We start from the raw sequence: 14,520 nt of genomic DNA on the forward strand, positions 1-14,520 counted from the left end.
GTTTAGTTAAGCATTACTTAATTCCAGCAAACATATTTAGTATCTGTTATATGTATGTGTGTGTGTGTGTGTGTGTGTGTGTGCATGTGCATGTGCGTGTATATTTACAGATGACAAGTTTGCATGCATTGTCTGCTATTCATCCATTTAAAAAAGGGGTCAGAATTTCAACCTCTCTTCCGTTTTCCCCACCCCACCCTTCACACACTTGCATCTCCATCTATATGAGGATGCAAGTGCTCAAACCACACATAAAGTTATCTGACCCACACACACCCACACCTTGTGACTAGCCAGACAGCTCGACAGTTTCATGAAATCTTTCCTATCTGATGCAGCCTTGTGCCGAACACATGCGTCATTCTGAGCTGATATCACACAGTCAGCGTCTCAGCAGCTTCCTGATTTTCTTTTAACCCTTGTTGATGGACTGATTCTGTGCACAGCGCATGATGCTTCAAATTATTTTTTATTTTTAACATTTGTCAAAAACAAAGACATTTAGCTTTATCAACAGTGCAGAAACAGATACTTAAGTACAGCAAATAAGTCTGTGTAATGCATGAAAATCTGTTAACTTTTTTTGACATTGTCTTTTTTTCCAAGACACTCCCATGTCGCTGAAATTGTACATTATAGATGCAACCACAAAAAAACAAGAGATCATAAAGAAGTACAGATGCAAAGTATATTTTAATAATTTTATACACCAAATAAGTTTACATCAGCAAAGTAGAACCTTACATAACATATTAGACAAATTAAATATACATGACTTCCATAGGGCCCCTTTACCCTCTTTTGACAGCACTCGTCTTATCAGAAACACACAAGAAAATAAATATTAAATACCATAAATAATTTCACTGATGTACCAGCCACCTTCATACTCACACATATGTTTAAATCTTTATTGTTGAAAACTGACTGTCTAAGGCCATGAGGTCATCCTCAGAAAAAGAGTGTGTTTTTTTGTGTCCTTCTGCACACTTTGTTTTTGTAGAGTCCTCAGTTCTCGGGAAATATTTGACAGGAGCTCCTTGTAGGTCTTCAGGACCACACAGCCGTAGACCTTCTGCTGGAAGACATTCTGGGGTGGAGGTAGTGTTGTCGGCCCCCCTGCTGGCTCCGGTTCCGGCAGGTTCGGGAAGAGGCTCTGATAAAAGCTTTTAATGCGATCTGCCAGGTTCCTGCTGCCAGCACTGACGGCCGTGAGCTTGGTCAGCAATGGGCTTGTGGGTAACTGTAAGTCTGTCTGCTGCTCATACACCCGTTTAAAATGTGGGAAGAAGGCTTGGAGATGTGTGTAGATGCTCGCTATCCTCTGTGATGGCTCAAGGCCGGAGATGTTGGGGTCAGGGACGTTGTTGACTGACACCTTGCAAAAGAGCTCTGACATTTCTCCTTGAGAGGCTTTCTGCGAGAAAAAAAATGAAAAAAGAAAAGATAATCAGATACCAATAAGCCACACATCTTTAAAAGGAATAGTCGGCATACTATGTTTAAAAGCGTACTGAACAAGCAGATGAGGATTTAACACAGCAAAATAAGATACAACAGTTTTATGTGTGCACTTACATATGTTTTGATTAGGTCAACAGATTCCTTCTGTATGAGTCTGGTTAGCTTCAAAGTCTGTTGCAGTGAATTCCCACACTGCTGGTTTCTGCTTGCTGCCACAGTTCTTGTTGAATCAACAGCCATAACCAGCAGGAGAGAGAGTAACGCTGAGGAGAAAGGAACTGGTCAGTTAAGGTTATCCTACATCCCATCGGCGAGGGGAACTTCATTTTAAAGCCACAAGTGGAAGGCAGGAGGGATAAAAATAGATTCCTCACTTTGCAAATATTCAGCAAGAAAAAAACCCCCCAAAAGTCAACTATATTATCAGTTCAGACAATATATAAAGTCATATAGCCTACTGTAGTTAACAGTATGTTTAGATGCCTACAAACATTGTTGTCAAACAGTTTAAACACTAGTTTACTTCATTGATGCTGAAAAAAACTGTTAAAAAACTGAAGCAGTAAATTCTGAATCTGAAACTTAAAGCAGTTTCAGGCAGCTGCACAGCAATAAGGCACTGAAAATAACCACAACAGCATGCACAATGGCAAGAAAAGAAGAAACTGTGTTTAATTGTTTTTCAATATTTGAATAGAAAAGTAGATGTAAACTTACTTGTTGCTGGTTGCATGAATTGTTGAAAATGCATACTCTTTACATGACCATTCATTCTCCCCTCAGTATCATCGGCAAATTGCGCGGACTCGTCATAATCACACTCCTTTAAAACTTTTTTAAAAGACAGAAACCACACATTTGTCATAGGAGGAAATGACGTGCACTTTGTGAGGCAACCAAATTTCCCAGAATGTCCTTTTTTTTGAGATGTGCATTTTTTTTTCTTTCTTCTATATTAAACAAGTGGGCAATGTCCCTGCATGACTTTTCACAGAGCAGCCATGTAGGGATGTTTTCTAATTATTATTACATGTATGACCATACAGTGCAGCACAAATGATTTTTAATAGCACTTCCTTTTTATTTGTGCATGGAAAAATATACACAAATGTGATGTATTTATATCACTCTAAGAACATGAAGTGGCTGATTTAAAAAAAGAAAAAACAGTGTCATACATGCATGAAAATAATTTAAGGACTGAGGTCAGCCAACCAGCCTTTGATACAGTTCACTGACATGCTTTTTTTTGCCGCCCTCTAGAGAATGTGGGTGAGAACTTAATGGTGTGAAAAAGTAAAAGTGAGCTCATCACAGTGAACAGTGATGATGTTTCTTATGCACTGTCTACATAGTAAAAACCTGGAGTTATATGTAAAGTTCCTTAAACTGGAGTGAAAGCACACCATGCTGTAACAATCTAATACCAACAAAGGGATTTGTGTGGTTCTTCCGATGGCTTTCCTGGCTTAAATATGACTCAGATGATTCAACAACAAAACCACACCTATGCACTCATTAGTGCACGGATGCTACTGCGGTTAACTCACAAATTTGACCCTATATAATCAACTAAGACAAAGGTGACTCTTGAGGTAGAGTTGGTATCAACCAGACAAGTGTCTTTTAAAGTAGAATTGGGTCTGAAATAAATAAGAGATGACATGAAAACAATCCCTGAGAAGCTTTTCCATTGAATTTTGTCTTTGCAACTGCTCCTCAAACCACGTGGGTCTTTTTGCAACAATATATTCTTGCGGGCATTTGCACAGGAAACTGGCAAGGTCACAGGAAATGCATTTCTCAATCAGAAACTTTTACATGTGCGTAAAGGGGAGGGTCTGCTTAGCCGAAGTAGGCAATATGTCATTGTCATCACACCATAAGTTGAAGCTTCTGACAGGCTGTGCTCACATTATCAGAGGATGATCACATCATGGCATACAATGGTGTTGCATCCTCCGATGAGTTGTTTAGGCAATATGAGAGGAGGAACCGGAGGATTATGTAAAAAATGAAAATAACACAAACTGGGTTTTTCATATGTTGTCTAATCTCATCATTGTTACCATCACCACAAACATCGAGGAATAATTCTGCTTGGAAACACCTTATGATGTGTGTTTAGCCAGCTGGAGTTCATGGGAGTTCAGACTACAGGACAGAAATGTTCTCATCCGTGTGAGAGCTACAGGTTAACTTCGCATTGAAACTGAAACAGCTCACTGAGAAGCGACATGACTACCACCTTTTTTTGATGGTGAAAACATCTCTGTTTTAAGCATCCAAACTATATGCTTCATTGCTGTCAAACCACTGACTACTTGAGAAAAGACAGGGGGAACTCGAAGCACCACAACCCTGTCAGCACTAATGCAGGTAAAGGCTAACCACTCTTCTGCCATTCTCGGGGCTTTCCAGTTGCCCCAGGGGATAATAAGAGGGGTTGCGGTGAGGCGGGCAACTGCTGCAGATGGTGCCGCAAACGTCGACAATTCAAGGAAACTACAGTCGGATTCCTGCCAGCTTATACAGTACAGTCATGCCAAAAAAGCCCCAAATCAACATCAAAATCAAGTAAGCTTACTCTGAAATGTAAGGAAGCCTAGAAAACACAGGATGCTCTGCAGTGTAGCTTCCCTCTCACCTCCTGTTCCCCTTTCAAGGTTCTGGTTTTTGCAACCAACCCTAACCTGCACGTATGTTTCCAGATTTACAGTAAATCATAATAAACAGCATTTGATACAATGAAGGTCACGGTGGTCACATCACACCAAAGAAAAGCAAAAGTGAGACATCCTAGACCACATAAGAGAGTATTACAAGGAAATCAACCACAAAACAATAAGAGATGCACTGTCATTAAATGCAGGATGTTGATTGAGACTCCTTTTTTTTCAACAGAATCTCTTTTATTTTGTCTTTGTACTGCACAGGAAATGGTGAATAAGGTTGTTTAGGAAAGTCCCCTTTATTCTAACTAAATACATCTTTCTAGTGACTTAAAATTCACACAAATTGTAAGTTCATATCTGTTCTGAAGCTCTCAGGCAAACCTTATTCAAGCATCCCAATAGCACTTTTTTTTTTGGAACCATTTGTCCGCAAGGCTTCAGTTATATGTGACCAGACAAAAGGCCTTACTGCATATGAGAAACGTTTTCATCAAATTTCAGAAAGTCTGTGAAAATGTAAAAGGCTGAAAAATCTAGAGGAGCCATTCAACTTCAGAACACACTCTGGTCAAACATAACAAATTCAGAATTTAGTTTTCTACGTGTAAAACAAGAGCATTTAAGTTCTATTGCCATCAGAAATTGAACGTCATTATATTCCTTCATTTAAAATACTCTGTTAATTCAGGGGACATACTCCACCTTTCAGCCCTGTGAGGAATATGACCGAACATTAATACAAGTTGTGGCTCTGAAATGAAAAGAAAAAAAACAGGTAAAGAAATACCTGCCAAACATAACAGGATTGCAAGACCACCACATTAAACAATGTTTCAAAAACTGACCTGTGATAAAATAGTATTTATTTTTTCATACATATACTTAGAGGGTTTCACTGCATGGGGTACTCTAAATATGTCATGAGTGTTTGAAAAACTTAGTAGTGTTTTGACTCAGAGGGGGTTTCAAAATGCTTTACCGTTAACATTTTGTAAAAATCAATTGTTTCTCCAAGACAAAAAACTACAAGGCTAAAGGTGGTATTATAAATTAAGCACCAAACAATTATCTTTCCATTTAGTAGAAATGGAAACATTGTGCAACCTGTTCAATGACCATAATGAACATGATAAAAAATATGTAAATCAGATAATTAGACACTAATTACTCAAATGCAATCTGGACCCACATGTTGTGTTTGCTTTTGTAGAACCATTGACCCACAAAAGATCATCGTACTGATATCATAAGACGTCGAAGTTCCATTCACCAGCATGTATACAATCTGAGAGTCTAGTCATTCGACTTAGCAATATATTAAGCTATTGTATGACCATATCTCTATATTATAAAACAAAAATGAAGCAAAATCTTTATCATTAACCTCTGTTATCAGTCATAGACCAGTATCTCTGTATGTTCTAGCTATATTCTCATGTACAAATATTCATATCAAAAGTTATACAGCACAATTCTCACCATTTCCTTTACAAGAACTTTGATTAGTGAACATTAAATGATTCACAAGTTTGGATGAAACCAAAACAAAATAGTGCCGGCCTCAGTAAATAAAATATAGATATAACAAACACGTAACTAAAATCCGCTTCAGGCACAACTTAAATAAAGGCATTTGTGAAATTATCATATCAAATATGGCGCTTATGTCCAGTATCCATAGGCTTAAAACAAAAACAAAAATGCTTTTATTTACAAACAGCTAAAATCTCTGACAGATTCATGCTTCACTTCACAACCTGAATTTGTCCTTAAAGTGCATGCAATAATAAGCAGTTTTTACCAAGTGGGATCTTGAGTTGTGATAAGATAAACTGATTGATCAAGCTAATGCCAATTGATCCTACATATCAAATGAAAGAAAAGGTAAGAACTGTTGCCTAGAAAAGTGAGGGACCACAGTATACTGAATGCAATATGGAAGCATAACCAAAAAAATTAACAAACTCTGACTTTATCCAGTGACCCCATACAGTAATATTCACATTCAGAGCTTAAAATAAAGAAATAGAACAAAGTAAAATAAAACTAATAAAAAAGACAAAGCAGCTTAACACCACGGGGGAGTCCGCAGCTCACATTCCACAATGTCCCTCCATGTAACACACACATTAGGCATCATACGAACATGATGGGTTTCTACCATAAACATATCAAAGTGCCAATTTTACTAAAATTTCCTGATTTATTCAATTCATACCAAAATGAGGAAATGGCATGGAGGAAAGAGTCTGTTATTTTTAACACATACGTTTTGAGTTACACTGACTAGGTTTGATTTTTATTGACATGTTGTTGTTGTTATTTTGTTTTACTTTCCCCCTTCAAGTTTCACAAAAGAAGTTCTCATTGCACGTTAACGCCTCGATTCAAAGATGCAATATCTAAGAGAGAAGAAAAGCAATAGAGAAAGTTATCCAGCTCTGTCACCATGGATGTGACAAATGGTCAAGTGGACATGAAAAGGGCACGGATATGTTGTCCTCTAAAGATAAATCCACTTTCATCTGTTGTCTTCTTTGGGGAAGTCCATAGATCCCAGGCTTCCAAAGCCGAGGCTTCTACTTTCTGTGTCAAAAGTGTTAATTTCCCTGTCCTGGCGTTCCAACAAGTGCTTGATCCTTTCAGTACGCTCCTTCTGAAGTGTGGCCAGTTCCTCCTCAATCTGTAATGTATAAACATGATGGGGGTTATTTTGTTATATGGGCACTAAATTTAAGCTAGTGTTTTGCCCAGCTAGCGATGGGACTTTGTTGTCTGTAACTCTTTCACAGAATGATGCCACAAAAGCTACTTTCTATGAAAGTTAGTGGAGATATTCGTAGTTCATAAAATAGTAATCTTACTGTCAGTGGTATTCACATCTAAAGATAAAACAATTACATGTCAATCAACATATAATTATTCTGCAATCATTTTCATTATCAATTAATAATTTTTAAGCACAATTACTACATTACATAGTCCAGCTTCTCAAACAAAAGGAGAATATATGTTTTATGCATAGCCCATTTATAAATGAATTGTCTCTTTATTTGGTGTAATAAAAATGCTTTATGGTTATTTCTCTATTTTGTCTGTTTCATCTAATGTGCAAGCACAGTTTTTGGTAAAGGTAAGGGTTCCTATCTCAGTACGCCCCCTACAAATTCGGTTTTAATAAGGTCCGAAGAAAAGAAAAACAAGACTGTGAGTCTGCAGCCATGCTAGCGGCTCTGTGAGGCTGCACTTACGTACAGCGGTGCTTTGAGCTGAATGCTAACATCAGCATGCTAACATGTAAATATGTATTTTCACCATCTTAGTTTAGAGTTTTAACATGCTAACATTTGTTAATTACAGCAAGAATAGCTGAGGCAAATGGGAATGTCACAAAATTTCATGGCAATCCATCCATGAAATTTTTCAGTCTGGAACAAAGTGGTGGACCGGAGAGCCATGCCACTAGCGTGGCTAAAAACAAAAAAAGTTTGTTTGATTTTGCAATTATTCTTATATTTTATGCATACAGCATTGAGGTCTGTACAACTCCTAGCAAACAAACAAAAGCCTCTGAATAATACATACCTTTCACCTTTTAAATGACTCCTTAGGTTTTCCTCTAGCACCACCCCCATGAATACACCTTTCCTGGCCAGTTTTCTGCCAATTTGGAATGACCAGGTTCCTGTGCACTGCAATCCTTTTCACTAACTCTGTTGTTGACCAGAAGAAGGCTCCAGAGCTCCAGTGTCACCAGCCGCTTGTTTTCACTTGCCCGCAATGAGCTTCACCAGCACAACGAGGATGTGACACATGAGAGACCCCTAACTTTGTGGTTGAAACCAACCATTAGGAGTTGGTGGAACCCCCCCATCCACACTGCCCTCCAACTGCAAACTCACTAGGTCCAGGAAAGCATGTCTGGACCATATAAGGTGTCTTTCTGGATATTAATCTGCCTTCCTATCCAGAGGTCATTTTCCTATATAGTATCACACTGCATTTATTTATTGCATGCATTTAAGTATTTTATAATGACTTCAATCTTAAACCCACCTTCTGTTCAAGGTGCGCTCTGCGTATGGAGACCTTCTGCTCAAGTTTCTGCTGCTCTCGCTCATGTTGGGTCTCCATCTGTGACTTGGTTTTTCTCTGGTAAGCATCCAGGAGCTCCATCTCTTGCTTCAGCTGCTGCTTCAGAGCTTGGCACTCGGTTTCCTGCTCTGCGTCTAATCGCATCTAGAGACCCAGCAAGACGGAGGTAGTTACAAACACATTAACATCAAGCACAGGTTGGGCGTCATTTGTCAAACTACAGGCCAATAATTTTTTTTGCAAAAGATTTAGAAAAACAACTGTGGCATTAAACAGCCCTCTAGAAATTCAAATGTGTGATAAAGTTGGAAAAAGTTAATGCACGTGTAGACTGTTGCCATTAGTTTGATGTGAAGAGCAAATGTGTTGTACAAATAAATATACAACATACAAATGATGAATGAGGCCCACTTTTGCTATGCATGACAAGATGCTTCAGGATCCTCGTACCGCTTGTGAAGCCATCATCTCGTTGATGCTCTGCTCATATTGCTCGGCCAGTATAGCGAGCTTGCGGGTCTGCTCCTCTTTTAGGCTCTTCAGGATGCTCTTGTGGTCACCTTTGGGAGAGACCTCCAACTGATGGTTCCTTAGAGCTTTGTACTGCTTGTTCTGCACCTTGCAGGTATCCTGAAACTGTTTCTTGATCTGCATCTCCAGCGTCTACAGAGACATCACATTAGTGTCCTGTTCTTTCATGCTACAGTCAGATAATAAAACTTTAATGTGGATGCAAAATTATTCTACTGACCAATAAAACAAATCAAAAAGTAAACAGCGGACTCTCTTTCAGCATCTCTCTTAATTTAGTTGACTGACTCATTTAGATTATGGGCTCAGTACCTGACAACATAACAACTTGTATGCATTTCATTTCACCTTGTTCTCAAGCTGCTAATGTAGAGTAAATCACTTTGAAGTGGGTTAAGTGGTATAAATCAATAATAATTCATTCATTAATGCGGGCATGAAAGTGAGCTTTCATGTCTCTCCATTGTAGCTTTAAAGGGGTAAAGGGCACTTCTGACATAGGTTAACCAAATATCAGAAGAGTAGAATAGTAGAGGGGACAGATAAAAAGTACCTGCAGAGCTTTCATTTAAAACCCATTATGAAATCCTCTTTTCACGAAACATGTCACTTCCCTTTTATAAACAAACTTGTGAAACCTCTTGAAAGGAGTTTACTGGGTATCAACTCACTAAATAAGCATATAGTGGCAAAGGGAAAGTTCCTAGCACCTTGAGGTTTCTGGGCTGCTGCCGCTGCTCCAGAGTATGTTTCCTGTGTAGCTCCCTCTGCCGCCGGCCGTTGTACTCCTCCTGGTTTTCAAGCTCTGTCTGGTGCTGCAGCCGCATGAGTTCGATACGCAGCTTCTGCAGCATCTGCAGCTGCCTGCGCTCCATGTCCTGGGTGGACTCGTCCTGCCGGATCATCAGGGCATGCTCCATCTCCTTCTGGGTCCTCTTCTTGTTCAGCTCCTGGGACAGTGAAGAACAACACTTGACTGGTTAATTTTGTTGTCTTTCAACATTTACTGTTAGGCACTCTTCTTTTTAACTTAAAGTGCTTCTTTTTGCTGATATATTTAATAAATCTTGTGTCTTCTTTAATAAATCTATGTAGATGACGCACAACTTTAAATTGATCAAAAAAAGTAATAACTACAGGCTTTCATGAGGAAATTGTTTTACTAATGTTGCAAGTAACCCTGATAAAATTAGTAAATGACAACCTTAACAATAACCACACTAAATATAATGATGTTAACATGCAAGTTAGTGTCTCATTCTACCTTTCTTTTTAGCTTTTTCCAGTAAAGTTCCAGTAAAATGTAAAATTTTGTATTCAAGTTGTGAGTGGATTCATTCAATCTCACTGTTTGAAGTGTTAGAAATATAAGTTCTTAAGGCAAGTCTGAAAATCCTTTATAATATGGCTAATTTAATTCAGCTTAATGTGGGTTGTACTGAAGGCCACCATGTTTACTGCCTTGTTAATTCCCACTGTGGAAATGTTGTGTTGCAAATCTATAATAGCAAATCTTTTGTTGGTTCCAGGTTCCCAATGTGAGGATGTGCTGTTTCATTTCATAAAAATACAATGTCAGTACCCTAGTTTTTTGGAAAGCTGGTCAGAATGGCAATTGCTTCATCAGAAAAAAAAAATCACCTGATTCATAATGAAAAATTGTTAGTTGTAGCCTTATCACTGACATTTCAATCAATCAAAAGTCCTCCATATAAAGGAACTAATTTTTCTATGCAATCTGATCTTGATTTGGTCATCCCTGAATCACAATAATCATTTCACAAAATGCTCTTATGTCCAAACATCTGAAAACACCACTAGCCACATCCAAAATGGTGATATTTAATTTTGGGATTATCAGCATTGTCTGATTACACATGATGTAATGTCAGGAAATCGCATTACCTCTCTCAGTTGTTCCTGTTCAAACTCGTGCTTCCTGACAAGACTCCTGCGTTTGAGAGCCCGGCAGCTCCGGTCGTAGACCAGCCTCTGTTGGGCCAGCAGATGAGCTTCCTCCTCAGCCTGAGAGCGCTGCATTGTTTCTTTGTGCCTGGACAGACGCTCCTGCTTCTCCTCCTTGGGTGTACAAGGGTCCTCGTCCATCTCCTATAACACACAAAAATAACAGAACAGAACGAAACGAGTGTAATTATCTGACAACAATCTCATAGAATATGTGTTTCACATTGAAAGTACTGAATATATATAATAAATGTGATCAAAAACTTTTCACTGCATCTTGTCCGTGATATTTACTTCTTTGATCTTCTCTTTGCAAAGCCTGTACTCCTTTTTCTGATTCTCTAAGAAAGTCGTCAGCTCTTTCTTTTGCTGAGCAACAATCTGTTGCTGGATCCTCCTCTCTTCCGCTGCAACTGACTTCATCTGTGAAGACACGTTAATATTAATATTCAAATTATCACCCTTCATTGATGTCTTAACTGTCATAAATGCCTGTACAGACAGAAGTTTGGCTTCAAGTCAATTTGATCACTCTGTAGTTTCCACATCATTCATAAGTAACACCTGCTGTTGAGGCTGTACCTCTTTGTCTGTTTGAGCAACGTGCCGTTTGGCCAGTCTTTCCAGCTCAATGTAAGTGTTGTTCGCATGTGTCTCTAATTCCTTCTGCAGCCGGAGCCTATGCTCATCCATCTCGGCCTTTAGCCTGTTCTCCAGGGCGATCAGCTGCTTCTGGTGCTGCCGCCGCATGCGCTTATACCCAGACATCTGCTCCCGCAGCTCAAAGTCCTGCTCATGCTCCTGGATCTACCTGATGACCTAGACAGTGGAACACAGGAAGCAGGAAGTAAAAGAAACAGAGCAGGCAGAGAGAAACAACTGACATGGTGCAGACAGGGAGGAAAAGGGGACAACTGGTAAGACAGAGGCCATGGCCTAAAACAGACCACATACAGTATGAAGCACACTGAAAAGTAATCTCATTACTGCACAGCCACAGTAACTCAATAACTTAACAAGAGTTGATAAATAATGCAGAAGTCTGACAATCCGTTAGGGTTGAGAGTATCAGTGTCTGTCAGCATCAGTTTCATACAAAAGAGGTGAACATGAATGAATCAGTCACTTCAGCACCATTTCTGATGCATACCTAACATTTATATGATGCCACTTTAAGGCTCAAAACCAAATGAATATTTAAGAATTGCATGGGAGAAGATGTGGAAACGCACCATTTCCAATCTGACAAAAAATAAACCTCATTGGTAACAGACATCAGGCAGAGATTTATATGGAATATATATAAACGCAATGCACACACAGCAGAGGCAGGGGGAAGCTGAGGATGGAAAAAATGACATCCATTAACAGGATCTGGTTGCCATGACTACAGATGTACAGCTGAGAACACAGACACCCCTTCCCTCCCCTCCTCACCCCCGCCGCCAGCACGCATGCACGCACACATACACTAACACGCGCGCACACACGCGTATGTATTTTTTTGCAAACGGAGGAGAGAGGGAGCTGCGTACCAAAGATGCTGATTTGATGGTGGCAATGTGTTCACAGATCTTGCAGTCGAGAGACCGGCTCTTGTGAGAAGTAGGCCGCAGCTCTGGCCTGGTGTCCCTGTGCACAGCCTCATCCCTCACGCAAGCATGGTCCTGCAGGGGGGGAGGAAAAGGAGGAGATAGTGGGGTTGGGTGCTTCCCAGGCCCTCCGCACTCGCTGTTTCTGCTAGAGCTGCTATTATTGCCGAATCTCCCTGAATGCAGCACACATCCAGCTTTAAATGCATCCTTCCCCTGCTTGTTCTCCCGCTACTGTTTGCAAGTTCTTCTTAAGAGAGAAAAGGGCATTGCCAAACAATTGCAGGCACCACCGAGAAGGCAGCTACTGGACGTAGTCGTTTTTTCTGGCGTCCCCCTCTTCCCAAAGAGGAGAAACCAAAAGGCTCCGGTGGATAAGGGTGAATTATGCAATGCCTACCATTGAATATCGGAGAAAGATAGCACAGGGATATATTTCACTGCCACTCTCCTTTTCCGTTTCAAAATGCAAAAAATGTTTGGGAGGAAAAATACTTTTCCTGTGTTCCAATAATCGCATGTGGCACCATATTTAAAAATATTTGAATCAGGTAAGGCACATCCAAACATGGTTTTCCCTCGAATATGTCGCTTGATGATCCGTTTGTATTCCACTCGAATTTCTGTCCTACATTTACAGCGCACTTGGTCATGGTAGGTGGTTCTGGTGCCTTCTATTCATCTCTTTCCTCTGTCCCTCTTCTACACTCCCCCTTCCTTTAAAGAGACACCGCAATACTACAGGCACATCTCAACGAGCCTGAAGTTATTCAACATCAGGCTCTATCAGAATTTGTTTGAGAAATCATAAATATCATTGATGATTGATTTTTATTATTATTTATTGTATGGATTGTGGATTGTTACTGTTGTTATTATATTTTCACCAAATCCACTCCTTTTAAAAATGTTACAATGTATTTAATAATTGATCAGCTTCATGGTATCTTTTCTAATTTTTGAATCATCTTTTTTCAAAACTCCTCCTTTTCTTTAGAGAAAAATGGCAAAATAAGACCCATATCCACATAACACTGAAAAATGTTTTTCCTCTGTGGACTGTGAACATTTCTTGTGTTTTTATATAGCCTACATTGGCTAGGCCTATTTGATATGAAATGAAGCAAAGAGACTTGAGAATATTTCCACTTCTGTTATTATTCCTGTCCTTCACTTTTTATCTCTCTCACTTTCTGTCTCTTCCATGGTGCTGAATATGTCTCAATTTTTTAAATGCTTTCTCATTACTGCTACTTCTACTGCTATTGCTAGCTTTAATACTTCTCCTATGATTACTACAAACATAAAGTACACCTTAACAACTGTTAAGGAAATGTCATAGGGTGCTTAATTGATGTAACAGGAAAAGGTAAGACAGCTCTAACTTGGAGTCAGCCGGGCTCAATAAACCATGCTATGTTAAGTCTTCATCAGTCTCTGAAACCTCCTCATCACACCTGAACCCGGCACACAACATTTCTTCAACCACTTGCTACTCCCTGCTACCACCTGGAATTACAAGGGAAACCACCTCATGTGCCTAGAAATAGCAGCCACCTACCACAATCTAGAGACAGCATACTGGCAACTTATCCAAACACAGAAAAACATATTGAATCTACCACCTACAAATCACCTATAGCAACACCTCAATAAAATCTTAATTAGAGTAATTTTGCACAGGCAGAAGGCACGTGCACGTACATTTTACATTTACTGCCCACTACGCTGAGCAAGAACTGGGGGTTACTCTTATTACCCCGTGGATGCCTGTTTTGCTTTATGATATTTGACTGTAGACTTTTTTTGTCATTTCAACCATATACAGGGAACGTGCCTCCAGGATCACATTGCTACAGAGCCACATGAGACTACACAGCACCAACTAAAAATACAAAGACACAAGACTGCAAAAAAGTGCACATGTGCAACCACGTACAAATACTGTGCAAAGACTGTGGAAAAATACTAAATTACACCTTTGAAATCACTTTCGTTTAACCTTTGCATATATCACTATTTAGCTTAGAGGACCATATAATGTATACACTCATTAAAATGGACAGACCTTATATCTGGTCTGCTTTAGTTGAAACATGTTTTGGGTTGTGTTGGGGTCATTCGTTGTACACTGAGCACTTTTTTTCTTGAGGTCCGAGAGGTCCAGTGATTGAATTTGTGGTATGCATGCCCCCCCC

General features: G+C 39.5%; 2 protein-coding genes across 2 annotated transcripts; both read right to left on the reverse strand.

Annotated features, from left to right (window-relative positions):
• Positions 1-674: 674 nt before the first annotated feature.
• On the reverse strand, positions 675-2,257 carry m17 (IL-6 subfamily cytokine M17). Its single transcript, XM_046067247.1, has 3 exons — positions 2,182-2,257; positions 1,579-1,727; positions 675-1,417 (listed from the first exon to the last, which is right to left on the reverse strand). Exons 1-3 carry the CDS (start codon positions 2,234-2,236, stop codon positions 932-934), a joined length of 690 nt encoding a protein of 229 aa, XP_045923203.1. The 5' UTR covers positions 2,237-2,257; the 3' UTR covers positions 675-931.
• Positions 2,258-4,384: 2,127 nt separating this feature from the next.
• Positions 4,385-12,968, reverse strand: taok3b (TAO kinase 3b). The gene is made up of 8 exons (XM_046067865.1): positions 12,266-12,968; positions 11,313-11,549; positions 11,025-11,153; positions 10,671-10,874; positions 9,476-9,715; positions 8,685-8,897; positions 8,196-8,378; positions 4,385-6,822 (listed from the first exon to the last, which is right to left on the reverse strand). Exons 2-8 carry the CDS (start codon positions 11,496-11,498, stop codon positions 6,661-6,663), a joined length of 1,317 nt encoding a protein of 438 aa, XP_045923821.1. The 5' UTR covers positions 11,499-11,549; positions 12,266-12,968; the 3' UTR covers positions 4,385-6,660.
• Positions 12,969-14,520: the final 1,552 nt, after the last annotated feature.

The sequence above is a fragment of the Micropterus dolomieu genome, linkage group LG13 (assembly GCF_021292245.1).
Source record: "Micropterus dolomieu isolate WLL.071019.BEF.003 ecotype Adirondacks linkage group LG13, ASM2129224v1, whole genome shotgun sequence".
NCBI classification, from domain to species: domain Eukaryota; kingdom Metazoa; phylum Chordata; class Actinopteri; order Centrarchiformes; family Centrarchidae; genus Micropterus; species Micropterus dolomieu.

What these genes read in the sequence shown, in the direction of transcription:
- m17 (XM_046067247.1), bottom strand. Translation starts at nt 2,236, where the DNA reads ATGAATGGTCATGTAAAGAGTATGCATTTTCAACAATTCATGCAACCA. An exon ending in ATTCATGCAACCAGCAACAA is followed by an intron (nt 1,728 to 2,181) that starts GTAAGTTTACAT and finishes CTTTCTCCTCAG; the next exon opens with CGTTACTCTCTCTCCTGCTG. An exon ending in TTGACCTAATCAAAACATAT is followed by an intron (nt 1,418 to 1,578) that starts GTAAGTGCACAC and finishes TTTTTCTCGCAG; the next exon opens with AAAGCCTCTCAAGGAGAAAT.
- taok3b (XM_046067865.1), bottom strand. Translation starts at nt 11,498, where the DNA reads ATGTCTGGGTATAAGCGCATGCGGCGGCAGCACCAGAAGCAGCTGATC. An exon ending in AGCAGCCCAGAAACCTCAAG is followed by an intron (nt 8,898 to 9,475) that starts GTGCTAGGAACT and finishes ATGTCTCTGTAG; the next exon opens with ACGCTGGAGATGCAGATCAA. An exon ending in AGATGATGGCTTCACAAGCG is followed by an intron (nt 8,379 to 8,684) that starts GTACGAGGATCC and finishes CTGGGTCTCTAG; the next exon opens with ATGCGATTAGACGCAGAGCA.